General features: G+C 42.4%; 1 protein-coding gene across 3 annotated transcripts in view; it reads right to left on the bottom strand.

Annotated features, from left to right (window-relative positions):
* Map3k13 (mitogen-activated protein kinase kinase kinase 13) overlaps positions 1-27,077 on the bottom strand; it is a 147,652-nt gene that overhangs the window by 27,515 nt on the left and 93,060 nt on the right. For all 3 annotated transcript variants that reach the window (XM_045150179.1, XM_045150178.1, XM_045150177.1), the window contains exons 2-5: positions 22,253-22,812; positions 14,519-14,702; positions 5,060-5,251; positions 2,290-2,448 (exon numbers count right to left, since the gene is read on the bottom strand). In XM_045150179.1, coding sequence (XP_045006114.1) covers positions 2,290-2,448; positions 5,060-5,251; positions 14,519-14,702; positions 22,253-22,727 — 1,010 coding nt within the window. In that variant the 5' untranslated portion in view covers positions 22,728-22,812. The remainder of the gene's footprint in view (positions 1-2,289; positions 2,449-5,059; positions 5,252-14,518; positions 14,703-22,252; positions 22,813-27,077) is intronic.

The raw sequence follows: 27,077 nt of genomic DNA on the forward strand, positions 1-27,077 counted from the left end.
TCATTCCACAGAGAGACACACAGAGAGAAAGTGATAATGAGAACGTGTGCCAGGGGCTCCCACCACTGCAAATGAACTCCAGATGCACACACCACTTTGTTCATCTGGCTTAAGTGGGCACTGGGAAATTGAACCTGGGTCCTTAGGCTTCACAGGCAAGTGCCTTAACTGCTAAGCCATCATTCCAGCCCTAAGTCATCATTTTAAATAAACTTTCAGTTTTCCAAAAAGTTTAGCATATTTGCTGAGTCCTTAAAACTGCTAATTTACTGACTGCATATTCACCCTGATTCTTCTTCTCCTAATTCTTTTTGCATATATCATCAGCTGGGTAGAACCTCAGATAATATGAAACCAAAATCAGCCAGAAATGAACAGCACTAAAGAATATTCGGTTTTGGAAATGGCCATGGGCAGTGAGAAGCAGGCTTGTTGGATTATGTGTGTGGAGACCCTATGGAGCCATTAGAATGAACTGTGGGTTGTAGTGGAGACCCAGTGGAGATGCCAGGACTATAGGATAGCTGCCGAGGAGAGCTACCAGCACCGGATGAAGTTTTCTGGGACCGTGAGTAGCCTAGCTGGAGGGGCAGAATTGGAACTCCAGTGTCTTGTCACTGGTTAGAATTATCAGGCTTGGATACTACTTGTTACTGACTAGAGTTGTTGGACTTAGAGTTACAGAGTTTGATGTTTGCCCTGTTTGAATCTTGTGTTGGCTGAATATTTCTTTGCTATGCCTAATGCCATCTTTTGCAGTGTGAATGCTTATTCTATGCCACTATGGGTTTTTTGTTATTAAGTAAGGCTCAGTTAAAAGATCTTGGACTATGGGAATGTTTGAATATCATTGGAATTGATTAAAATCTATGGGGACTTTTAAAGCTGGATGAATGCATTGTATTTTACATCATGTATGGTTATCAGTTTATGAGGCCAGGGGTGGAATGTGGTGGTTTGATTCAGGGATCCCCCATAAACTTAGGTGTTCTAAATGCTAGGTCCCCAGCTGATGACAATTTGGGAATTAAAGCCTCTTGGAAGCGGTGTATTGTTATGGGTGGGCTTATGAGTATTATAGCCACCTTCTTTTTGCCAGCATTTGGCAACTTTTCTGTTGCTGTTGTTCATCTGAGGTTGACCAGGAGGTGATAGCCACCCTCTCTGCCCATGCCATCATTTTCCCCTGCCATCAGGGAGCTTCCTCTTGGGTCTATAAGCCAAAATGAAACCCTTTTACCCCATAAAAAAAAGAATATTAGGGGGTGGGGTGGGGCCTGGGGAGATGGTTCATCAGTTAAAGGCACTTGCTTGCAAAGCCTGTTGGCTAGGGTTTGATCCTCCAGTACCCATATAAAACCAGATGCACAAGGTGACACATGCATCCGGAGTTTGCTTGCAGTGGCAAGAGGTCCTGGTACACCCATCTCTCTCCTTTTGTCTCTCACAAATAAATATGTAAATTTTTTTAAAAAAGAATATTCAGGCTGGGCGTGGTGGTGCATGCCTTTAATCCCAGCACTTGGGAGGCAATGGTAGAAGGATCGCCATGAGTTTGAGGCCACCCTGAGACAACATAGTGAATTTCAGGTCAGCCTGAGGTAGAGTGAGACCCTACCTCTAAAAACCAAATATATATATATATTTAGGGCTAGAGAGATGGCTTAGTGGTTAAGGCACTTGCCTGCAAAGCCTAAGAACATGTTATATCACACAGTGATATAAGTGTACCATGTTGCACATGTACACACAGGAGTGTACATATCTGGAGTTCATTTGCAGCAGTTTCTCTCTCTCTCTCAAAAAAAAAAAAAATCAACCAAAAAAAAAAAACAAGGGCTGGAGAGATGGCTTAACAGTTAAGCGCTTGCCTGTAAAGCCAAAGGGCCCCGGTTCGAGGCTCGATTCCCCAGGACCCACGTTAGCCAGATGCACAAGGGGGTACACGCGTCTGGAGTTCGTCTGCAGTGGTTGGAGGCCCTGGCGCATCCATTCTCTCTCTTTCTATCTGCTTCTTTCTCTCTGTCTGTTGCTCTCAAATAAATAAATAAAAATGAACAAAAAAAAAATTTAAAAAAACGACATTCAGGGAGGTGGGGTAGTGGCACACACTTTTAATTCTAGTACTCTGGAGGCATAGGTAGGAAGATCCTGATTTTAAGGACACTCACTGCATAATGAGTTCCAGGTCACCCTAGGCTAGAGAGAGACCTTACTTTGAAACAACCAACCAACCAAAAGAGAATATTCTAGAAAAAGACTCAAGTTAGTCCAGACAGTGCAACTCACCATATGTCAACTTTTTCAGAGACAGGTTCATTCCGAATCACCTCTGGTGCCATCCACGCAACTGTGCCAGCAAAAGACATCTTGGTACTCTTATCACTGAGTTCCTTAGATGTACCAAAATCTGAAATTTTTACTGCATCTGTGTGAGTCACTAAAACACTTTAAAGAGAGACCGAGAAAACATCTATGATTAGTACTAATGAAAACTATGACTCCAAATGGTAACTGAAGAATTTACTAGCTGCCTTCTACCTTGTGGAGTACCACTGGCAATTTACATTGCTCCTGGGGCACTAGCCATATGCCAGAGACCACCTATACTTGCCAGGCAGCTTAATCCCCAGTGCCGGCTAACTGTGAGACCTTTGCCAATGACCTAACTCTTCTAGGCCAGTGTTCTCTATCTGTAAAATGAAGATCATATGCATTACAGTATCTTATGCACTCCCATTTTTTTCTACATGCACAAGGCAAGCTAATTTTTTAAATATCATTTTGTGTGAATTTCATAGGTTTTGTTATAGATACATTATTGCGGCTGATTGCTATAGTAACTTCGGTAATGTTGGCTGTCTCAGGAAATGCACTATGCTACCTTTCTGAAATCATCTAGCTCCAAGCATTTTGGATAAGGGGCCATAAACCTATACAATAATGACCCAGTAAAATTTCATATGAATTAAGTAGATTAACATTCACAAAGCACCAGTGCTCAATACACCCTTCCCAACCCGTTGAGAAAAGCACTTCTTTTAAAACATTATTTTGGACACTTAATATCATGGATGAGGCCATGAGACTAGGGACTCATTATATCCCAAGGCTAGCAGGAATGTTGGGATTTCACTAGTGCTTTAGTTTTCACAGGAGTTCTGTGACTGATCCTGGAACAAACTGCTTTTGCTAGCCATAAAGATGAATACACATTCAAACCATTGACAGCCCCACAAACCCATGAATTCACGTTAGAATATTAATGAGTTAGAATGTCAGACCCTTAATGTTATTAGGCCTTCTTATTTTTCATTTATTTATCTTTTTTAGGTAGAGTCTCGCTGTAGCCCAGGCTGACCTGGAATTCACTATGTATAGTCCCAGACTGGCCTCGAACTCACAGAAATCCTCTTACCTCAGCCTCTTCAGTGTGTATGTGTGTGGGTAGAGTACATGTGCTGTTTGTGTTTCTGTGTGGTGTGTGCACAGGTGTGTGCAGCTGCAAGTGTGGTATGTGAACACGTGCAGATGCAGAGGCCAGAGAGGACACTGAGTGACCTCTATCACTCCTCTATCTTAGTTTGTTGTTGTTGTTTTGACTTTTTGTTTTATCATGGTAGGGTCTTGCTCTAGCTCAGGCTGACCTGGAGTTCACTATGTAGTCTCAGGATGACCTTGAACTCATGGCAATCCTCCTAACTCTGCCTTCTGAGTGCTGGGATTAAAGGTGTGTGCTACCACACCTAGCAATTAAAAAAAAATATTTTACTTTTATTTATTTATTGATTTGACACAGACAGACACAGAGAGAAAGAGGCAGATAGAGTGAGAATGGGCGCATCAGGGCCTCCAGCTACTGCAAACGAACTCCAGACACATGCACCCCTCTGTGCATCTGGCTTACGTAGGTCCTGGGGAATCGAGCCTCAAACCGGGGTCCTTAGGCTTCACAGGCAAGCATTTAACCACTAAGCCATCTCTCCAGCTCATGACAATTTTTTTTTAAGGTAGGGTCTCACTCTGACACTCAGGCTGATCTGGAACTCACTCTGTAGCCCCAGGTTGGCCTTGAAACCCTGGCAATCCTCCTGCCTCAGCCTCCTGAGCGCTGGGATGACAGGAATCATGCTCAGATGCTTTTCCACTTTACTTTTCTGAGTCAGAATCTCTCATCAAACCTGGCACTTATCATTTTTCATTTCGACTGGCTGACCAGGGAGCTCCAGTGATCCTCTGGTCTCTGCCTGCCTCATGGCTGGGATTACAGTGTGTGTGTGTGTGTGTGTGTGTGTGTGTGTGTGTGTGTGTGTGTGCGTGCATGTGCACATCCATGCCCAGCTTCTTATGTGGGCACTGAGGATTGAATTTAGGTCTTCATGCTAATAAAGATGCTGGGAGCCATCTTCCCAGCCCCTAATTATCCATTTTGATCTTGTTATATTATGTATACTTATAAAACTCAGTTAAAATGTTTTTGGGGGGGCTGGAGAGATGGCTTAGCAGTTAAGTGCTTGCCTGTGAAGCCTAAAGACCCCGGTTTGAGGCTCGGTTCCCCAGGTCCCACGTTAGCCAGATGCACAAGGGGGCGCACGTGTCTGGAGTTCATTTGCAGTGGCTGGAGGCCCTGCCGTGCCCATTTTATCTCCATCTGCCGCTTTCTCTCTGTCTGTCACTCTCAAATAAATACATAAAAATCAAAATAAATTAAAAAATATTTTTGGAACACAGGGGAAATAAATCAAGTTTACAACTGGGGGAGTTTGGCATTAATTATCTGAGATGATAGAAGATAGATACTTCAGATAACACTGAATTGTCTTGCACAGCTGTACAATTTAAAAGCAACAAGAAGGGAGAACTTGTATCAGGTACATGGACATGTCTGCCATACAGGTGATTATCTCAATAACAAGGCTAAAGGAGGTACATAAATAGAATTACCCACTGTGCTGACTGAAAGTGAACTGTGTCTGATGTCTGAAATTGTCAACTACATACTTTAGCAGCCATTTCAGAGCAACAAAACAGAATAGGAGAAAAATCAGCTTGAACTCACTTAGGTGATTTAAGATCGCGATGGATAATTTTATGGAGGTGCAAATAATTCATGCCACTGGCGATTCCTGTGGACCAGTCGACTAGCAACCGAGGTGTGATCTTCCTGCCAGCCCGCAAGACCTCGTAAAGCTGCCCGTGGGCACAGTATTCCATGATGATGCAGTAACACGGGGCCTGAGTGCAAACACCCCTTCCAAGAGAACGTAAACGTGCACATGAATACTTACGCACACACACCTGCTTATTTATAGCTTAAGAATATTTAATAAGAGATGAAATGATTTTAAAATACATATATGTGATAGATCCTGATTCTTAAATTAGCAAGAAAATCTCTTTGGCCTCCACATTTGTCTGTTGTCCTGTTCTCATCCAGACAACACAAGCTGTGCTGTCTGGGGCTCTTGTGTGGTACCATTCCATTCCGGCCCAGAGTGTCCTTTCCTGAGGCTTCTATAGGCTACATACATTACTAGCAGAGCATCAAAGTAATTTAAAAGAGTTCCCTCTAAACTTATATAGAAGCTTTTATGTGCAGTGTGCCAAAGATTCAAAGAAAATATTGTTGTTTTTATTTGCTGAATTCCAAATTATTTTAATTTAAAATAACTAGAATGAGGACCAAAAGAATCAACTATCTACATATGTATAAATTCAGTCTGTGAAAAACATTCCTGTATAAAAGAACAATAACATTATACAACATTTTATACATGAACACAGCCTATAATTCCATTTTCTGAGGCTGGAATTAAAGGTGTACACCACCATTATCAGCAGGTAGGAGTTTATATTCATTGATTTGACTATTTATATATGAGAGAAGAAGAAATAAAGAGAAAGAGAGGGAGAAAGGAAGAGAGAGAGCAAGAAGAAAGAATATGGGTGTGCCAGGGCCTCCTGCCACTGCAAATGAACCTTACATGCATGTGCCACTTTGTGCATCTGGCCTTATGTGGGCACTGGGGACTCAAAACTGTGCTTTCAGGGCTGGAGAGATGGCTTAGCGGTTAAGCGCTTGCCTGTGAAGCCTATGGACCCCGGTTCGAGGCTCGGTTCCCCAGGTCCCATGTTAGCCAGATGCACAAGGGGGTGTACGAGTCTGGAGTTCGTTTGCAGAGGCTGGAAGCCCTGGCGCACCCATTCTCTCTCTCTCCCTCTATCTGTCTTTCTCTCTGTGTCTGTCGCTGTCAAATAAATAAATAAATAATTAAAAAAAAAAAACAAACAAAAAACTGTGCTTTCAGACTTTGCAAGCAAGCACCTTTAGTGACTGAGCCATCTCTCTAGCCCAGCCATGAGGTTTTTATATGCAGTTTTTCTCTGCTTAAATAAATTATGAACTGCTTGAAAGGAAAGGTCTTTTTTTTTTTTTTTCCCTCTTCTACAAGGCCTTGAGTTCACAGCAAACCCAAGACTTTTTTTTGAGGTAGGGTCTCACTCTGGTCTAGGCTGACCTGGAATTAACTACGTAGTCTCAGGGTGGCCTCAAACTCACAGTGATTCTCCTACCTCTGCCTCCCGAGTACTGGGATTAAAGGTGTGTGCCACCACGCCTGGCTTCATGACATATTTTTTATTAAAAAATATTTTACTTATTTATTTGCAAGCAGAGAGAGACAGAAGAGAAACAGACAGAATGGATGTACCAGGACCTCCAGCCATTGCAAATGAATTCCAGATGCATGAACCACTTTGTGCATCAGACTTTGCATAGGTACTGGGGAATCAAACCTGGGTCCTGAGGCTTTGCAAGCAAGTGCCCTAACCACTGAACAATCTCTATTTATTTGCACACAGAGGGAGATAGAGTGAGAAAGAGACAACGGGGACACCAGGGCTTCCAGCCCCTGCAAGTGAACTCCAGATGCATGTGCCACCTTTTGAATCTGGTTTTACATGGGTACTGCAGAATTGAACCTGGGTCTTTAGCTTTGCAGGCAAGCATTTTAACCACTGAGCCATCTCTCCAGCCAGTATTTCTTAACTTCACTTCAACTTTCATAGCTGAAAAGGCCTTCACAATACCATGGAGACATGAAATAGAAGGAAAGATACTAACCAGAAAGAATTTGCATGTTTCTGTATTTATTTGTTTTATTTACTCTTTCCTTAAATCATTACCTTTCTCCATGTTTACAATCAAGGTTCAGGTAGAGTGTGACTTGTTTTAATCATGAATAATACATACATTTAATAAGTGACAGACCTCAGATTCAAGCCCAGTCTAGCTTCAAAGCCCAGACCTTTCTTCTCAGTCTACCAAACAGCTCCCCCACCACCGCATTGCTTTTGTATTTCAATTTTATTTCTTTTTTTCTTTGTTATGAGAGAGGGAATGGGTACACCAGGGCCTCTAGCCACTACCAGACACATGTGCCACCTTGTGTATCTGGCTTTATGTGGGTCCCGGGGAACTGAACCTGGGTCCTTAGGCTTCTCTGACAAACTCCTTAACCACTAAGCCATCTCTCCAGCTCTGGATTCCAGTATAAACAAGCATATTAGCGATTCCTATATTAATGCCATTATCTTCTAAAAATGGGAGTAACATTTTTGTAGGTTTTTTTTTTTTTTTTTTTTTGAGGCAGAGTTTCACTCTAGCCCAGGCTGACCTGGAATTCACTATGTAGTCTCAGTGGCCTCAAACTCATGGCAATCCTCCTACCTCTGCTTCCCAAGTGTGTGACCATGCCCTGCTTAAAATAGGAGTAATAAGGCCCAGAAAGCCAAGCGCCACATGTTCTCTCTCATATGTGGATCCTAGCTACAGATGACTGGGCTTCTGCGTGAGAATGAAAATACTTAGTAGCAGAGGCCAGTAAGTTGAAAAGGAGACATAAAGGGTGGAGAAAGGAAGGGAGGAGGATACTTAATAGGTTGATATTGTATATATGTAATTACAATGATTGTAATGGGGAGGTAATATGATGGAGAATGGAATTTCAAACGGGAAAGTGTGGGGGTGGGGAGGGAGGGAATTACCATGGGATATATTTTATAATCATGAAAAATGTTAATAAAAATTTAAAAAAAAAACAATAAAAAAAAATAGGAGTAATATTAACTTTACTTCTGAGTTTTGTTCTTAAGATGAGAAGAGCAATTGTCATATGTAACTTTCAGGGTTCATCTTGTAAATATGTGTATTCTTCCCTTTGAAACTTTCTTTTTTGAAACTTTCTATAACAGTCAATAGAGTAATGTGGACAGAGCTGCCAGTTAAAGTGTTAAGCCAGGTACCATTGATGTCTTGTCTCTCAGGCTGCTATTTAAAGGCCACTGTGTGAGTCACTGATGATGGGAAGGCCTTATAATGAGAGCAGGTTACGAAGAAGCTTTAGTCTTCATGTTCTCTGCCTTATGTGCCCGCCAAATACAACAAAGCTACTTCTACTACCCTCCTTTCATTTTCCAGGCTGCCTAGCATTCTTGATTTCTAATGAAAAGATTTTGCATTTTAGGTTAGGAAAGCTTGGTAGTGAAAAAGGATATAGCAACTACAAATAATTTATGATTGCAGAGAAACTATGAATAGGACAGAGAAAATGTGCTTAAGAATATCAAGATAAATATTTCAATATATTCAGCATCTTACTCAAGTATGCTTGTTTTATTTATTTATTTTTATTTTTAAAATATTTTTTGGTTCATTTTTATTTATTTGAGAGTGACAGAGAGAGACAGAGAGAGAAAGAGGCAGGTAGATAGAGAGAGAATGGGTGCGCCAGGGCTTCTGCAAACAAACTCCAGACGCATGCGCCCCCTTGTGCATCTGGCTAACATGGGTCCTAGGGAATCGAGCCTCGAACCAGAGTCCTTAGCCTTCACAGGCAAGCGCTTAGCCACTAAGCCATCTCTCCAGTCCTGTTTGTTTTATTTTTATTTATGTATTTGAGAGCGGCTGACAGAGAGAGAAAGAGGCAGAGACAGAGAGAGAATGGGTTCACCAGAGCCTCCAGCCACTGCAAAGGAACTCTAGATGCGTGCACCCCCTTGTGCATCTCACTAATGTGGGTCCTGGGGAATCAAGCCTTAAACCAGGGTCCTTAGGCTTCACAAGCAAGTGCTTAACCACTAAGCCATCTCTCCAGCCCCAGCTTGCTTTTTAAAAATTTTATTTGCTTCTTCATTTGAGAAGGGAGGCAGATAGAGAGAGATTGAGAATAGGTGCACCAGGGCTTCCAGTTACTGCAAACAAACTCTAGATGCAAGCACCACCTTGTGCACCTGGCTTACGTGGGTACTGGAGAATTGAACCTGAGTCCTTAGGCTTTGCAGGCAAGCATCACAGCTGCTAAGCCATTTCTCCAGCCGCCCCCCACCTTTTCTTTTGAGGTAGTGTCTTGCTCTACTCCAAGCTGACCTGGTGTTTACTATGTAGTCTCAGGCTGGCCTCGAACTCACAGTGATCCTCCTACTTCTGTCTTCAGAGTGCTAGGATTAAAGGCATGCACTACCATGCCCAACTTAAATTATGTTTTAACTTGTCATACAACCATAGACAGAAAGGGTCTAATATTGACCTGCTGTAAACTTTTCAACTCTGACGAATAAGAAGCAATCATTCCATCATCCCTCTACTAATGTCAAGTAGTAGCTATAAATAACAGCCTTATAATAACTCCTAATTGCTGCTTTTCCATCTCCTGGAACTGAATTTCATTAGAAACAGTCAGATTAGGTTTTCTTAAAAGACTGCTAAAAACTTGGAAGAAAAAGACTATAGTATTTTTTATCTTGCACGTCTCTTAGTAACTTCAAAAGAAACCATAAGCAGAGAAAGATGCATTCTTTCTCACGGTCCTGAATATGATTCATTGGCCAGACAAGACATGGCACTGATGGCTACAAACGTAACACTGCACAATGTCCCGAAGAGTGTGCGGTAAGGGGCTGGAGACACAGGCTTACTGTTGTCACCCACACAGAAGGAGAGACTATTTAAGTGCCTTCAGCTTAAAGAGTTGGCACCAGCACAACCATATATGCCCAATAAAGCGGACAGCTGGAGACACAGGTAAGGTTAGACGGGGGTAGAGGGGGTGGGAAATAAAACCGGAGGACAATGGAAGAAACAACAAGAAAGAAAATCCAGTTTCTCACTCCTCCGTCCTTTTAGGATACATTTCTACTTTCCACTATCCAGGGTATCCCCCTGGAAAACTGTTTTTACTTGGGACACACAGATTAGCTCATGTTAGGAAGCCACAATGATACATGAGTTTCAACCCAATATACTGGTGATTGGAGTTCAAAAGCTCTTGGTCCCTTCTTTCATGTAGGAGGGCATAGTGTGCAGGAAACATCATTTCAGTGAAGGAAAATGAAGGCAAGAAGGTGGTCTCCGCTGGTCTAATCTGCTTGAAATTATCTTCCTGCTAACTTCTGACGTGTACTATCTTTGGAAAAGGTATGACTGGCCTCTATGGCGTTTCATTTTAGTCGCTCCCAGCCCTCCCAGGTTCATATGTGGAGATCAGTGATAGAACTGTGTTGGCCGGTGAAGTTCTCCCCTATTTTCTCTGCTGTGAAGAAGGTCTACTCCACAAAAAACTGAGCCCACTTTCTTTAGTCTCAGTATTCCAGTTGATGTCTCTCTCTTTCCCCCCATATCTTACCCTTTCCGGAAGGATCTTTTAAGGGAATCAAAACTTACCTTGGCACTCATTTAAACCCATTCTATAAAATCTGTACCTAAGAGTCTTGTTGCTTTGAGGCTATGATTCAAAATAAGTCTTATCACCTGGCATTTTTCACTTCACCATAATAACTTTATAGAGGAAGGGTCCCTCAGGTCTGCTGGGAAAAGTTACTCCTAATTTGAGGAAGGAGATTTTGTAGATTATTTTACCTTTAGCTAACGTTTCATTGGTTATGTTTTCCAGGAGTAAAAAACACATATGTAGTATGCCAGAAGCTCTGGTTTCCTTTGTCCCACCTGGTAAGCCAGATTCCTGCTCCTTGTCTCTAAGGCCACTTACCACGCATCTGTCCAGGACCATCTAAGGCTGGCAAGGGATGGAGCTTAAAGGCGGGCTTCGACAGAAGAGGTTTGATATATACATTTAAAGCTCAGCACTTCCAAGTTTAGTGACTTCCATAAATTTATCCTTGTCTGGCCTCTTCTGTTTAGGGATTCTAGTCAACATTAAGAAAATAATGATGGAGCCAGGATTGGTGGCACACGCTTTTGACTCTAGTACTAGAGGGGCAGAGGTAGGAGGATTGCCATGAGTTTGAGGCCAGCCTGGGACTACAGAGTGAGTACCAGATCAGCCTGGGCTAGAGTGAGACTTTACCTTGGGGAAAAAAGAAAGAAAGAAAGAAAGAAAATAATGATCTAGACTACGGCTTCTTAAGCTATGAGTCATATCCCATAAGGAGTTGCATAACTGGATGTGGGGAGATCACAAAACATCTGGCAACAGTAAAAGGTTTCTCGGGCTGGAGAGATGGCTCAGCGCTTGCCTGCGAAGCCTAAGGACCCTGGCTCGAGACTCGATTCCCCAGGACCCACGTTAGCCAGATGCACAAGGGGGCACACGCATCTGGAATTCGTCTGCAGTGGCTGGAAGCCCTGGCACGCCCATTCTCTCTCTCTCTCTGCCTCTTTCTCTGTCTGTAACTCTCAAATAAATAAATAAAAAAAAAACCAAAAAAAAAAAAAAAACCAGGTTTCTCAACAACACAGCTAAGACTTAACACAATCAGTGTGGCAGTGCACACCTTTAAATCCCAGCACTCAGAAGGCGGAGGTAGGAGGATCACCATGAGTTCAAGGCTAGCCTAAGGCTACACTGTGAGTTCCAGGTCAGCCTGGACTAGTGTGAGACTGTACCTCAGAATAAAAAAGGCAAAAGAGGGCTGGGGAAATGGCTTAGCGGTTAAGGCATTTGCCTGAGAAACCTAAGGACCCCAGTTCAATTCCCCAGGACCCATGTAAGCCAGATACATAAGGGGCACATGCATCTAGAGTTCGTTTGCAGGGCGGGAGGACCTGGTGCATCCATTCTCTCTTTCTCCCTGCCTCTTCCTCTCTCTCTCAAATATATAAACAAATAAAATATTTTTTAAAGGAAAAAGAAAAGAAAAAGTGGGAGGAGAGAAAGCACACCTTGAGATTGTCCTCTAACTTCCATGTATGTGCAGTGGTGTGCACTCACAGCCATATACACATGTACAAAATTAAAAAAAATTATTAATTGAATTTTGACTTGAATCAGGATGAATTTCCAACAATTTCTGAAGTGGCCCTAAACATACTTCTGTCATTTGGTGCTACCCATTTATGTGAAGGGATATTCTTGACATTAATAATTACAAAATCAAAATATCAGATGTAGGGCTAGAGAGATGGCTTAGCAATTATGCGCTTGCCTGTGAAGCCTAAGGACCCCAGTTCAAGGCTCAATTCCCCAGAACCCACGTTAGCCAGATGCACAAGGGGGTGCACATGACTGGAGTTCACTTGCAGTGGCTGGAGGCCCTGGCGCGCCCACTCTCCTCTCTCTCTCTCTTTGCCTCTTTCTCTTTCTGTCACACTCAAATAAATAAATAAAAATAAAAGAAATAAAAAAATATATCACGGCTGGAGAGATGGCTTAGCGGTTAAGCGCTTGCCTGTGAAGCCTAAGGACCCCGGTTCGAGGCTTGGTTCCCCAGGTCCCACATTAGCCAGATGCACAAGGGGGCACACGCGTCTGGAGTTCGTTTGCAGAGGCTGGAAGCCCTGGCGCGCCCATTCTCTCTCTCTCCCTCTATCTGTCTTTCTCTCTGTGTCTGTCGCTCTCAAATAAATAAATAAATAAATAAAATATATCAGATGTCCAAGGCGATACATGTGCAATGTTGCACATGCACATAAGGTGGTGCACGCTTGTCTGGAGCTCGATTACAGTGGCTGGAGGCCCTGGCATGCCAATTCTCTTTCTTGCTCTCACTCTCTCATTAATAAAAAATAAAAATAAAAAAATAAGGCCAGTTGGGCTGGAGAGATGTCTTAGCAATTAAAGCACTTGCCTGTGAAGTCTAAGGACCCAGGTTCAATTCCCCAGTACCCATGGAAGCCTGATGCACAAGGTGGCACATGCATCTGGAGTTCGTTTGCAGTGGCTAGGGGCCTTGGAATTCTCTCCTCTCTAATAAATAAAAATAAAAAATATATTTTTTAAAAAGGCCAGTCTACTGGGCTTGCCTCAAAAAAGTATTACAGCTACAAAAAATGCTTGAGATGCTCTGCACCCTACAGTAAGTCAAACGTTCAGTCAAGATTTAACACATAATGTAAAAATAAACAAGGCCATTCATCTCATTAGTATACAAATTTGCTTTTATTTTACTTATTTTAATTTTAAATTTTTGGTTTTTCGAGGTAGGCTCTTGCTCTAGCCCAGGCTGACCTGGAATTCACTATGGAGTCTCAGGGTGGCCTGAAACTCACAGTGATCCTCCTACCTCTGCCTCCCAAGTGCTGGGATTAAAGGCATGCGCCACCATGCCTGGCCCTACTTTTGTTTTTAATAAATGGTAAAATTATACATATACCAAAGAATTGCCTTAAAATAAATTTATGATTTACTATCAGTAAATGTTTCATTTATATATTTGGTTTATATCTCCAAGGTTGTGTAAAAATTTCTTGGGTGCAAATGGATCATGAATGGAAGAAGTTTAAGAAAGCCTAGTATACGCTAGAAAGATAGTCACGTACTCTTGAACACAACCGCTTTGTGAAATGATTACAGCATGTACTTAATGTTATCAATGATGCTCATTGGCTTTTAGGAAGCCATGTTTGGCATTACTAGGAAGGGGATGTAGGAGAACCTGAGGCTGCAGTCTGAAGTACTTGCCATCATAAACTAATACTTAAGAAGGGATGCTAAGAGAAGCCATCAGGTATTGATTCCACAGGGTCTAGTTATTCCCTAATCCCCGCAGATGTTAGCTTTGTTTTTAGCAACTGAATTTTTTTTTTTCCGGGTTTTTTTGAGGTAGTGTCTCACTCTGGCCCAGGCTGACCTGGAATTAACTATGCAGTCTCAGGGTGGCCTTGAACTCATGGCGATCCTCCTACCTCTGCCTCCCAAGTGCTGGGAGTAAAGGTGTGCGCCACCATGCCCGGCTTAGCAACTGGATTTTAGGATATTCAGATTATCATGAAATGACTTCTGTTAGCCCACTGATATGCAAGGGTGATGTAGAGTATCTGACTGCTGGACATGGCCCCTCCTCCTCCCTACCTAGTCCATGTGTATTCCTTTCATGCAGTACATATAAATGATACTTAAGGACATGACTCATATCTGATAGTTCTTTAGGCCTCTTTCAGAGCATCTAGCACAGTGCTATTGAGTGCATTTGAATTCCCTTTCAAAGCAGGATCTTATGTGTATACATGAGGGGAAAGAAAATAGCTCTTATAAATATCATCATAAAAACATCCGCCACCTACTTGAATGCGATGATGTTAGGATGCTTCAGCTTCCTCAAATGCTTGATATCCGTCTCATTCTGCTCTCGCACTTTCTTGATGGCCACCTCCTCTGCTCGAAATTTGCCCAGGAAGACAGCTCCTTGGGCTCCACTACCCAGCCACTGCAACTCTGAGATCTCTTCAAACGGCACTTCCCAGGTATCTAGACAGGTAAGTGAGAAACAAGCTCAGGAGGGGTTGAGGGCCCACTCTACAGGCCATTCAGAAGGTGCCAGCTTCACATTACCTCAATGACCTCTACCCTCTGACTCCCACCCAAAGATGTAACCCTTCTAGGGGCCTTGGTACCATGAATCATGTATTATCATATATTAGTTTATGTCAAGTTTGAACTGCTAAAGTCAAGCAGGTCAGAAATCTCTCATAGATTCTTCTCAAAAAAGAGAGGAAAAGAGAGAGAAACAGGCTGGAGAGATAGCTTAGCAGTTAAGGCACTTGCCTGCAAAGCAACAAGACCCAGGTTTGACTCCCCAGGACCCATGGAAGCCAGATGCACAAGGTAGTGCATGTGCCTGGAGTTCATTTCTAGTGGCTTGAGGCTCTCTTTCTCTCTCAAATAAGTAAAAATAAAAAAGATTTTTAAACAAAGAGAAATAAACAAGCTTGCATGTTTGGTCAACTTTCTTAATGTCTATATATCACCATCCCTACCCAATCACCCATTACAGTGTTTTATTCCTCTCAGTTTCTAGTGTAGATGCTCAGTGAATTCTTGTTGAATACGTAGTATACTCCTAATAAATTAATTGTATATAACATTTATCTCGGGGCTGGAGAGATAGCTTACGGGTTAAGGCGTTTGCCTGCAAAGCCAAAGGACCCAGGTTTGATTCTCCAGGACCCACGTATGCCAGATGCACAAGGGGCCAGATGCCTCTGGAGATTGTTTGCCATGGCTGGAGGCCCTGAGCACCCATTCTCTGTCTGCCTCTCTCTCTCTTTCTCAAATAAATAAAAAAAATATTGGGCTGGAGAGATGGCTTAGCAGTTAAGTGCTTGCCTGTGAGGCCTAAGGACCCCGGTTCAAGGCTCGGTTCCCCAGGTCCCATGTTAGCCAGATGCACAAGGGGGCACACGCGTCTGGAGTTCGTTTGCAGAGGCTGGAAGCCCTGGTGCGCCCATTCTCTCTCTCTCCCTCTATCTGTCTTTCTCTCTGTGTCTGTCGCTCTCCAATAAATAAATAAATAAAAATTTCAAAAAAAATATTAAAAAGCATTTATCTCAGTATTTACCATTAATTTAATACTTACTCTAAACAGACACTAGCCTAGTGCTTTGCATATATCATATACTTAATCCTTAAAATATCCCTATGAGTCTATCCTGTTATAGTTAATTAAAGGTGAGGAAACTAAGACACAGGGTGGTTAAGTAAATAATGTAAGGTCATATGGCTGATAATGGTAGAACTGAGCCAAGAATGCCAGAACTGGACAATTCCAGGGATAGTAGTTTCTCCACTATCCCACATTGCCTTGCAGTATGTAGATGAGGGGCCAGTATTTATTATCCATTAAATCTTTTTGTAAAATTTTATTTATTTATGAGAGAGAGACTGAGGGAGAGGGAGAGAGAGAGAATGGGTACACCAGCTACTGCAAATGAACTCCAGATGCATGTGCCACCTGGTGCATCTGACTTACACAGGTATTGGGGAATTGAACCTTTGTCCTTAGGCTTTGCAGGCAAGTGCCTTAACTGCTAGGCCATATCTCCAGCCTATAGCCATGATGTCTTTACTCATGTTGCTACAGTGTTTTTAACTTTCTCTTTTTATTATTATTAACTTTTTTGCACCAAAAATTTAACAGTGGCCAATCCCAGGCATTGGCATTGGTAAATTTATATTATGTTTATCTTGTTAAGCATTAATTTTAAAAAAAAGCCTGTCATTTTCAAAGTGAATAAAATACCATTTAAAATAAAGAACATCAAAAATTCAATCAAAGCTGGGCATGGTGGCACATGTCTTTAATCCCAGCACTTGGGAGGCTGAGGTAAGAGGACCGTTATGCGCTCAAGGCCACTGAGACTGCACAGTGAATTTCAGGTCAGCTTGGACAAGAATGAAACCTTACCTTGAAAGAAAAAAAAAAATCCAATCCATATGTACTTTTTATTTACTTTATTTTTATGTTTTGTTGTTTTGAGGTAGGGTGTCACTCTAGCCCAGGCTGACCTAGAATTCACTATGTAGTCTCAGGCTGGCCTGGAATTCATAGTGATCCTTCTACCTTGGCCTCCCAAGTGTTGGGATTAAAGGCGTGCATCACCACGCTTGGCTTTGTGCATCTGATTTTAGGTGGGTACTGGGGAATTGAACCCCAGGCTGTAAGGCTTTGTAGGAAAGCGCCTTTAACCACTGAGCCATCTCTCCAGCCCACTATGTACCTTTAATCTTATGAAAACCAATACATTCCGTTAATCCACCTCCTCATTCTCCTTATCTGAGAACTACTGTAAGTAAAAACTAAGTATGAAAGCACCAGCCTCAACATGTGGAGGAGGACTACAAGTTAGAGGTTTTGAGAGATTCTTGCCTCATCACTACAACACCAATATTTGCAGAACTATGAAGATAGTCTGGTGGTGGTGGTGTTTGTTTGTTTCTATTTCATTTAATTTCTACCTTATCTTATTATTTCTTTCCATCTACCGATTTTGGTTTGGTCTGTTCTTTTCCCATGGCCTTAAGGTATATCATTAAGTTATTTATTTGAGATTTCTTTATTTATGAATATAGGCTTTTAAGAGCTATAGACTTCCTTTTTAGGACTGCCTTCATTGTATGCCATAGGTTCTGGTATATTGTTTTCAGTATCATTTGGTTGTAGGAAGTTTTTATTTTTTAAAATATTTATTTAAGAGAGAGAGAAAGAGGTAGAGAGACAGAGAGAGAAAGAGAGAAAGAGGGAGAGAATGGGTACGCCAGGGCCTCTAGCCACTGCAAATGAACTCCAGATGCATGGACCACCATGTGTATCTGGCTTACATAGGTACTGGGGAATGAACCTAGGTCTTTAGCTTTCACAGGCAAACACCTTTAACTTCCAAGCCATCTCTTCAGTCCAATTTTTCTTTTTTTTGAGGCAGGGTATCACTAGCCTAGGCTTACCTGGAACTCTCTGTATAGCTCAGGTTTGCCTCAAACTCATGGTATTCTTCCTACCTTATCCTCTTGAGTACTGGGATTATAGGCATGCACCACTACACATGGCAAATGTAGGGATTTTTTTTTTATTTCATTTTTGCTTTCTTCACGTCCTCATTGAAGAGTGTATTGTTTAGGGTTGGAGGGATAGCTTAGTGGTTAAGGCATTTGCTTACAAAGCCAAAGGACCTAGGTTCGATTCCCCAGGACCCACATTAGCCAGATGCACAAGCATCTGGAGTTCGTTTGCAGTGGCTGGAGGCTCTGGTGCATCAATTCTCTCTCTCTTTCCCTCTTTCTCTGTCAAATAAATAAATAAAAATAAAATATTTTAAAGGGTGCATTGTTTAATTCCCATGAGCTTGTGTATGTTCTATGGTTTCTCCTGCTGATGATTAATAGTTTTCTTTCATTGTGATCAGACAGAATACAAAGGATTATTTCAGTGAATAAGGGTTCCTCTTTCTCCACACCCTAGCTAACATTTGTCATTTGACTTCTATTCTTACTGGGATAAGATGGAACCTCAAAGTAGTTTGATTTGTGTTTCCTAATGGCTAAAGATGTTGAACAATTCTTTTAAAAAATATTTTAATTTTAGCCAGGTGTGGTGGCACATGTCTTTAATCCCAGCACACAGAAGGCAGAGGTAGGAGGATCGCCATGAGTTTGAGGCCACCCTGAGAATACAGAGTGAATTCCAGGTCAGCTTGGGCTAGACTGAGACCCTAACTTAAAAAACCAAAAAGAAAAACAAAAATAAAATTATTTTTATTTATTTGAGAGAGAGAGAAAGAGGCAGAGAGAGAGAGAAAGAATGAGAATGGGTGCACCAGGGCCTCCAGCCTCTGTAAATGAACTCCAGATGCATGTACCACCTTATGCACCTGGCTTACATGGGAGCTGGGTCCTAGAAAATCAAACCTAGGTCCTTTGGCTTTGCAGGCAAACACCTTAACCATTAAGCCATCTCTCCAGCCCTGAACAGTTTTTAAAAGATCTATTGGCCATTTGTATTTCTTCTTTTGACAAATCTATGTTCAGTTCCATAACTCATTTGTTAATTGGATTGTTGATATCTTAGTATTGTTTTTGAGTTATTTCCATGTTCCGCTACTAATCTCTGTCAGATGGGATATAAGTAAATTTGAATTATTAAAATAAAAATACCAATTATTTATAGTATTATAATAAAATAAAATTCTCTTCTATTGAAATCAAGCTTCAGGGCTGGGGAGATGGCTTAATGGATAAGGCATTTGTCTGCAAAGCCAAAGGACCCAGGTTCAATTCCCTAGGACCCATGTAAGCTAGATGCACAAGGGATACATGCATCTGGAGGAAGTTTGCAGTGGCTGGAGGCCCTGGTGTACCCATTATCTTTCTGTCTGTCTCTTATCTCTCTCTCTCTCTGCTTGCAAATAAATAAATAAAAATTATGAAGAAAAAAAAAAAGAAATCAAGCTTGAATGGAACTGGAAGTTTCTTTCTTACTAGGTAGTGTTCCTAATGACAGAAGGTATTATACAGGCTGCTGGGGAAAATCCTCAACAGCCTTACTCAGCAGTGTGCTACACAATCAACCAGCCACCAAGATGTGCTCACTAGTGTAACAGTGGCATGATTGTTATGGGGGTAATTGCTTTCAAAGTGCTAAAAATAAATAACTGTTAACTGTTTAGCGCTAAATGAGAAATCTATTGTCACCTCTTCCAATGCTCAGTCAGGAACGTCACAGAAGAGCAGGTAGAAAGAAATGTAAGAGCAAGGCATGGTAGCACATGCCTTTAATCCCAGCACTGTAGAGGCAGAGATAGGAGGATTGCTGGGAGTTCAAGACCATCCTGGGACTACAGAATGAGTTCTAGGTCAGCCTGGGCCAGAGTAAAATCCTACCTCAGGGGAAAAAAGAAAAGTATGTAAGAGCCAGAGGATGGAGAGGAGTGCTGTGCAATGTGGAATGCTGTCTTATGGACATGATGTGGTTGTGGGATCCATGATCTCACAGCAGCAGTTGTTACCTGCATAAGACCTGCACAAGACTGGACCCATCACCATTCCATCATGCATGGTGGGGGAGCTCATGGGGCCCTGATTCCTCCCTGAGGAGTTCATGGCAGGTAATGGTGGCTGAGGGAAGGAGAGACATTTTCTTCAATGATACAGTCACTGGTAAGTTGCCCATTTTCTCCTAAGTAACTCCCACCCATGCTCATACAAGCCACCCTAATTAAACTCAGTGCATCTCTTTCTCCCTTTCTCTCCCCCCCCCCCCAAAGTCATCAGATTAGAAGTGGGACTAGGTGGGAATTAGAAGGGGTTCAGTGTGAGGAGAGGGGATATAAGAAGGTAATGGAGAGCGAATATAACCAAGATACAGTACATACACGTATACAAATTGTCAATCAATAAAATGCAGAGCTGTGGGGAGGTAATATGATGGAGAATGGAATTTCAAAGGGGAAAGTATGGGGAGGGGAGGGAGGGAATTACCATGGGATATTTTTTATAATCATGGAAAATGCTAATAAAAATTAAAAAAATTAAAAATTAAAAAATTACTTTTAGAGCAACATAAAAAAAATTTTAAAAAGTTTTTAATAATAAAAAAATGCAGGGCTGGGGAGATGATTCAGTTATTACAAAGTCTTCAGTGTCTGGAGTGGTAAAAATATGAGCATGCATATATTCTTAAAACATCAATGGCTATTATTCCCATGAGACTGAGGATTACAGATTATTTTAACTTTTGTTGGATAACTTTACTGCATTTTCCAAATTTCATACATATATTGCCTTTGTCCTTAAAAAAAAAGTTCTTTTAGAAAATAAAATTATTTTCAACACCATGAATGTGTATTCCTTTTACTTCAAAACATAACATTTGAGTTGTAATATATTCATGGTACACACTGATGGGACTTGAAAATTCATTATTTTGAGATGATAAAATGTATGTTTTGAGATTGGTCAGATATTTTCTTTCCTTAAAATGGAGCTTGCTATAGGCCTTTACTGTAAGACAAGAGTTTGTTTTTATTATAATCCAAAGCAATCCTGTAATCATAAGGGGCACTAACATATGGCTTCTGTCAGGTTTTCAGTTAGTCCAGTGGCCAATAGACTGGTTTTTGTTTTTCAGATGAGAATCTCCTTATATTCCCTAGGCTAGCTGCCACTCCTGAGCTCAAGAATCCCCCTGCCTCTGCCTGCAACTAGCTGGGACCACAGGCATGTAGCACTGTGCTTGATGGACTTTCTGATTGTATATTGGTAAAAATTTAAATATGTACTTACTATGTGAATGAATGAATGAATTCGTAAATTATATCTCTGCATAACTATGTTAAAATATCAAATATAGCCAGGTGTGGTGGCGCACGTCTTTAATCCCAGTACTTGGGAGGCAGGGGTAGGAGGATTGCCGTGAGTTCAAGGCCACCCTGAGACTCCACAATGAATTCCAGGTCAGCCTGGGGTAGCGTGAGACCCTACCTCAAAAAACCAAAAAAAAAAAAAAAAAAAAAAACCAAAAAAAAAAACCCCACAAAAAACCAAAATATCAAATATATTCAAAGCCAAGCATGAAAATGTAATATCAAATATATTCAAAGACATGCATGAAAATGTAAAATTTAAATGATAAGGGCTGGAGAGATGGCTTAGCGGTTAAGCGCTTGCCTATGAAGCCTAAGGACCCCGGTTCGAGGCTCGGTTCCCCAGGTCCTAGTTAGCCAGATGCACAAGGGGGCACATGCGTCTGGAGTTTGTTTGCAGAGGCTGGAAGCCCTGGCGCGCCCATTCTCTCTCTCTCTCTGTCTTTCTGTCGCTCTCAAATAAATAAAAATTTTTAAAAAAGTTTAAATGAGGGCTGGAGAGATGGCTTAGCGGTTAAGCGCTTGCCTGTGAAGCCTAAGGACCCCGGTTCGAGGCTCGGTTCCTCAGGTCCCACGTTAGCCAGATGCACAAGGGGGCGCACGCGTCTGGAGTTCGTTTGCAGAGGCTGGAAGCCCTGGCACGCCCATTCTCTCTCTCCCCCCCTATCTGTCTTTCTCTCTGTGTCTGTCGCTCTCAAATAAATAAATAAAAATAAAATAAAATAAAAAAGTTTAAATGATAAGATCAAATAAACAAAAGCTCTAATACCTTTTTTTTTGGTTTTTCGAGGTAGGGTCTCACTCCAGCCCAGGCTAACCTAGAACTCACTATGTAGTCTCAGGGTGGCCTCGAACTCATGGCGATCCTCTACCTCTGCCTCCTGAGTGCTGGGATTAAAGGCATGCACCACCATGCCCGGCTAAATACTTTCTTTTTAAAACTCCCATGTATTCTACTTTAGACTGGATGACAAAGTCTGTTTTGGTTTTAACAAACAAAAAAAAAAAAAAAAAAAGGAGGCACCAAATGTGAATTTGTCCCATTCAGAAAGCCTACAGGAAAATGAAATGGGGCGGTCAGGTGAGCTCATCGTTCATCCACTCAGAGAGCGGCGGCGTGGAGGAGTGCGGATGAAGAAGCGGCCTCCACGCGCGCCAGCTTACCCTGCTGCTGCAGTTTGTAGTCGGTGGAATACGCCTTCCCGATGATATTCCACACAGGCCGGAGGCATCCAAACAGCCCTTCCAGGAAGCCCGTACTGCTGCCGCCTGACCTGTTGAACTGGATCTTGATGTCCTCAGTCCCACTCCCGTTCCCTCCATCCACCGTGCTGCTGTTGCCCTGAGACACAGTCACCTCTGAGTCGTCTTGCTCCCGGAGCTGAAGAACGCTGTTCTCAAACTGGTCCCTGGAATCCTCACTCACGCTGGTCAACGCTGCTGGGGCGATGGGCCCGTTCGTGCTCTCCATCAGCTCCGTCTGTGTGACCCCCTTTTCCTGTTGGTCCCCGAGGAGCTTAGGTGCAGGATGGTTCCCCATGGCCGCAAGTTCATCTTGTAGTCCACAGAAGGTTTTGCTGTCACTCAAGGGGAAGTGTGGAGAAGAGGAGCCGCTCAGGTGCTCCTGAGGGTTGGTCATTGTGCCATGAGGGTGGCCAAGGTCCTGAGATCACACTCAGAGGAGTATTACGGCAGAGGTCTGATACGAAAGAGGATTCCAGAACCTGAGGAAAACAAGAGGAGGAGTGAGACCATGCTTTCCTTACTACCCACAAGGCTGCACTTCCCAATACAAACAATGAAACAATGGGGAGGGCTAAACAGACGTTTAGTATACATTTTGTTTGTTTGTTTCTGTGTTTAGCGTGTGTGTGATGGTATGTGTGGTGTAGTCACATGCTGTGCTGATGGAGGATGCTGGGTGCCCTCTGTTGCTCTTCCTCTTTATTTCTTTGAGACAGAGCAGAATTTATCACTGAACTTGGAGCTTGTGCTGGTTTTTGGCTAGACTGGCTGACCAGTGAGCCCCAACAACCTTCCTATCCTGCCCTACTCTGGGCTTGGCTTCCAGGCCTGTGTGGTAATGCCCAGCATTTTGCACAGGTACCTGGGATTGGACTCAGGTCCTCATGCTTGTGCCGTGATCACTTGTAATCACTGGGCCATCTCCCCAGTCTCTTACATATTTTTGTTTTTTTTGAGACAGGGTATCATGTGGTCCAGGCTGGCTTACTATGTAGCTGAGGCTAGCCTTGAACTCTTGATCCTCCTGCTTCCATCTCCTTCTATTACCTTTTAAATTATAAAATAGCATTTCCTTTTCCACAAGGGAAATCAATCACTGTGAAGTCATGAATGCACTGGTCTGTTCATGTCAGAAGGACAGGTGTACAATCTTAAATGTGTTCAGAGCAGGATAAGACCCCTCCACCACATACACACACAAAGCAGGAATCAAATGAGTAACCAGTAAATGAAATTAGATTCAATGAAAAAGCTTTTGCACAGGAAAAAAAAAAAAAGCCATCTAACAGAGAAGAGACAACATGCAGTATGGGAGAAAATATCTGTAAACTATACCTCTGATAATGGTTAATATTGAGACTATATGAAGAACTCAATACAATTAAAAGTAATCTAATTTAAAATGAGCAACGGGTGTTATGCAGGCTGATGGAGGGAGAAAAATCATCAACAATATTACCCAATGGTGGGCCTTGTGAGCGACATAACAACTAACCAAGCAAGATGTGCCCACTGGCACAACAGAGCACAATTATTATGGGAGTAACCAACTGTTCTCCAATTGGGTTTGAGGATTGCTCTAGCCCAGCACTGAAAACCTATCCAAAGTCTCTGACTGGGGAAGTTACAGGCCCAAGGAAAGAAACTGCTACTGTAGTTCAGCTAAATGGGTAAGTATGCTGTTCCCATCAAATTGCCTTCCATTCATGTCTATGCCCATAGATTAGTGCTTCTCTCATCCCTGGCTTCTCTCATCTTTGGCTAGACAGAAAATTTTTTTTGCAGATGGTAGTGACTGCTGAAGAGACTCATAGTGGCTGGAAAAATGGCTCAGTGGTTACAAGTGCTTGCTTGCAAAGCTTACTGGCCCCAGTTTAATTCCCCAGTACCCACATAAAGCCAGATGCAAAGTGGCACACGTGTCTGGAGTTGATTTGCACAACAAGAAGCCCTGGTATGCCCATAATTTGTCTCTCCCCACCCTCAAGTAAATAAATATTTTAAAAACCTCAAAGTGCTGGGCTGGAGAGATTGCTTAGGCGCTTGCCTATGAAGCCCAAGAACACTTGTTGGAATCTCCAGGTTCCACATAGCCAGATGCAAGTGACATAAGCATGCAATGTCGCACATGTGCACAAGGGGGCACACACGTCTGGAGTTCGTTCACAGCAGCTGAAAGGCCCTGGTGTGCCCTTTCTTTCTCTGTCTCTGCCTCTTTCTCTGTCTCTCTCAAAAATAAAATAATAATAAAAAAAATAAAAACTCAAAGTGCTGAGAATAAGTGATATTGAATGCTCAGCACTAAATGAGGCATCAGGCATCATGGCAGAAGGAGTGGAAAGAATGTAAGAGCTAGAAGATGGAAAGGTGTGTTATGTGAGGCTGGCTTCAGGACAGGACATGGCCATTGCATCCATGACTGCGCAGCAACTGTTGTTACCTGCACAATATTGGGCCCATCAACACTCATCATGGATGATGGAGGGCAAGAGGGCAGCTGACCGTCACTAAGGGAACGGGAAACATTTTTCTGCAGTGGCATAGCTGCCAACGGGAACCACGTGCTCTGGTAAATAAGCCCCATCCATGCTTGTGCTCATGGAGCCAAACTTAATGGGTCACACCCGCACATAAGAAAAATAAGATGGCAGAGTAGAAGCGGAGCGAATTAGAAAGAAGGGCTCCGGTGGAAGAGGGATCCAGAGAAAGTAACGGGGGCGGGGGTTATGGTCAAAGTGCCTTATATAAATGTATAAATTATGAATAAAAACAATAAAAAGAAATAGCCTGGCATGGTAGCTCACGTCTTTAATCCCAGCACTCAGGAGGCAGAGGTAGGAGGACTGCAATGAGTTTGAGCCACCCTGAGACTCCATAGTGAATTGCCTAGTCAGCCTGAACTAGACAGGGTGAGACCCTACCTCGAACAACCAAACCAAAAATAAATAAATAAATAATTAAAATGGGCAATCCACCTACTTATCAAAAGACACACAAATAGTCATCAAGCATACATACATGAAAAATGTTCAACGTCACTAATTATCAGGTTAGTACAAACCCGAACCACAATGAGATATTTTTACCTCACTCCAGTTCGAATGGCTATTCCCAAGAAGATAACAAGGCCTGGCAAGGATGTGGAAACTAACATATCATTGATAAGAATGTAAGTTAGTACAGCAATTATGAACAGCAGTATGGCAAAGTGCTGAGAGCGAGCTCAGTCAGTAAAGTGCTTGTTGTTCAAGCATGAGATCCTGATTCCCGGTATCCACATAAAAACTGGGTATGACAGCATGTGCTTCAAAACCCAATACGTCAGAGGTGAAGGAAGACAGGAGGCTCCCTGGGACATTGTGGCCAGACAGTTTAGCAAAATTAGTGAGAGACAGGTCCGGGGAGAGACCCTGGTCTCTAAAACTAAGGTGGAAAGTGATTGAGGAAGACACCCAATGATGACCTCTAGTCTGCACACACATGCACACACATGTCCACATGCATACAAAAATATATATACACTTGCCACACACATACATATACACTAAACATTTTTGTATATCCTCAAAAAAAATCAAAAATAGCTGGGCGTGCTGGTGCACGTCTTTAATCCCAGCACTTGGGAGGCAGAGGTAGTAGGATTGCTGTGAGTTTGAGGCTATCCTGAGACTCCATAGTAAATTCCAGGTCAGTCCAGGCTAGAGTGAGACCCTACCTTGAAATAAAACAAAACAAAAAAAAAATCAAAAACAGACATAACATGTGATCCAGCAATACCACTCCTAAGTACATGTTCAAAGGAAAAGAAGTAAGACTGTCAAAGAGACATCTATACTTTCATTCACTGCAACACTACTCACGAGAAATGTAAATAGGGTTGGAGAAATGGCTTAGCAGTTAAAACATTTGCCTGCAAAGCCAAAGGACCAAGGTTCAATTCCCCAGGACCTATGTAAGCAGGATGCGCAAGGTGGTGCATGCATCTGGAGTTCATTTGCAGCTGCTGGAGGCCCCGGCGCTCCTGTTCTCTCCCTCTCTACCTCTTCTCTCCCCCATAGATAAATAAAATAAAATATTAAAAAAGAAATGTAAATAAACTGTGGATAAAAGGATACAGAAAGAATGGTACATATATGGGAATTTTTTTTTTGAGGCAAGCCCAACAAATTGGTTTTTCTTTTCTTTTTTTTTTTTTTTTTTCTAATATGAGGGAGTGAGAGAGAATTGGCACACCAGGGCCTCCAGCCCCTGCAAATGAATTCCAGATACCTGTGCCACCTTGTGCGCATGTGCAACCTTGAACACTTCCATCAGCTTGTACATCTGCCTTACATGGGACCTGAAGAGTCAAACATGAGTCCTTAGGCTTCGCAGGCAAGTACCTTAACTGCTAAGCCATCTCTCCAGCCCAAAGTTTTTTTTCTTCCTTAGGCAGGATCTTATTCTAGCCCAGGCTGACCTGGAACTTACTCTGTATCCCAGGCTGACCTTGAACTCACAGCAATCCTCCTACCTCAGCCTCTTGAGTGCTGGGATTTACATAAGTGTATATTTTACATAGACTTTTTTTTTTTTCAAGGGAGGGTTTCACTCTGGCCCAAGCTGACCTGGAATTCACTATAGAGTCTCATAGTGGCCTTGAACTCGTGGAGATCCTCCTAGTTCTGTCTCCTGAGTGCTGGGATTAAAGGCGTGCACCACCATGCCCGGCTTGTATAGTCATTATTATTATTATTATTATTAT

The sequence above is a fragment of the Jaculus jaculus genome, chromosome 5 (assembly GCF_020740685.1).
Source record: "Jaculus jaculus isolate mJacJac1 chromosome 5, mJacJac1.mat.Y.cur, whole genome shotgun sequence".
In the NCBI taxonomy this organism is placed as follows: domain Eukaryota; kingdom Metazoa; phylum Chordata; class Mammalia; order Rodentia; family Dipodidae; genus Jaculus; species Jaculus jaculus.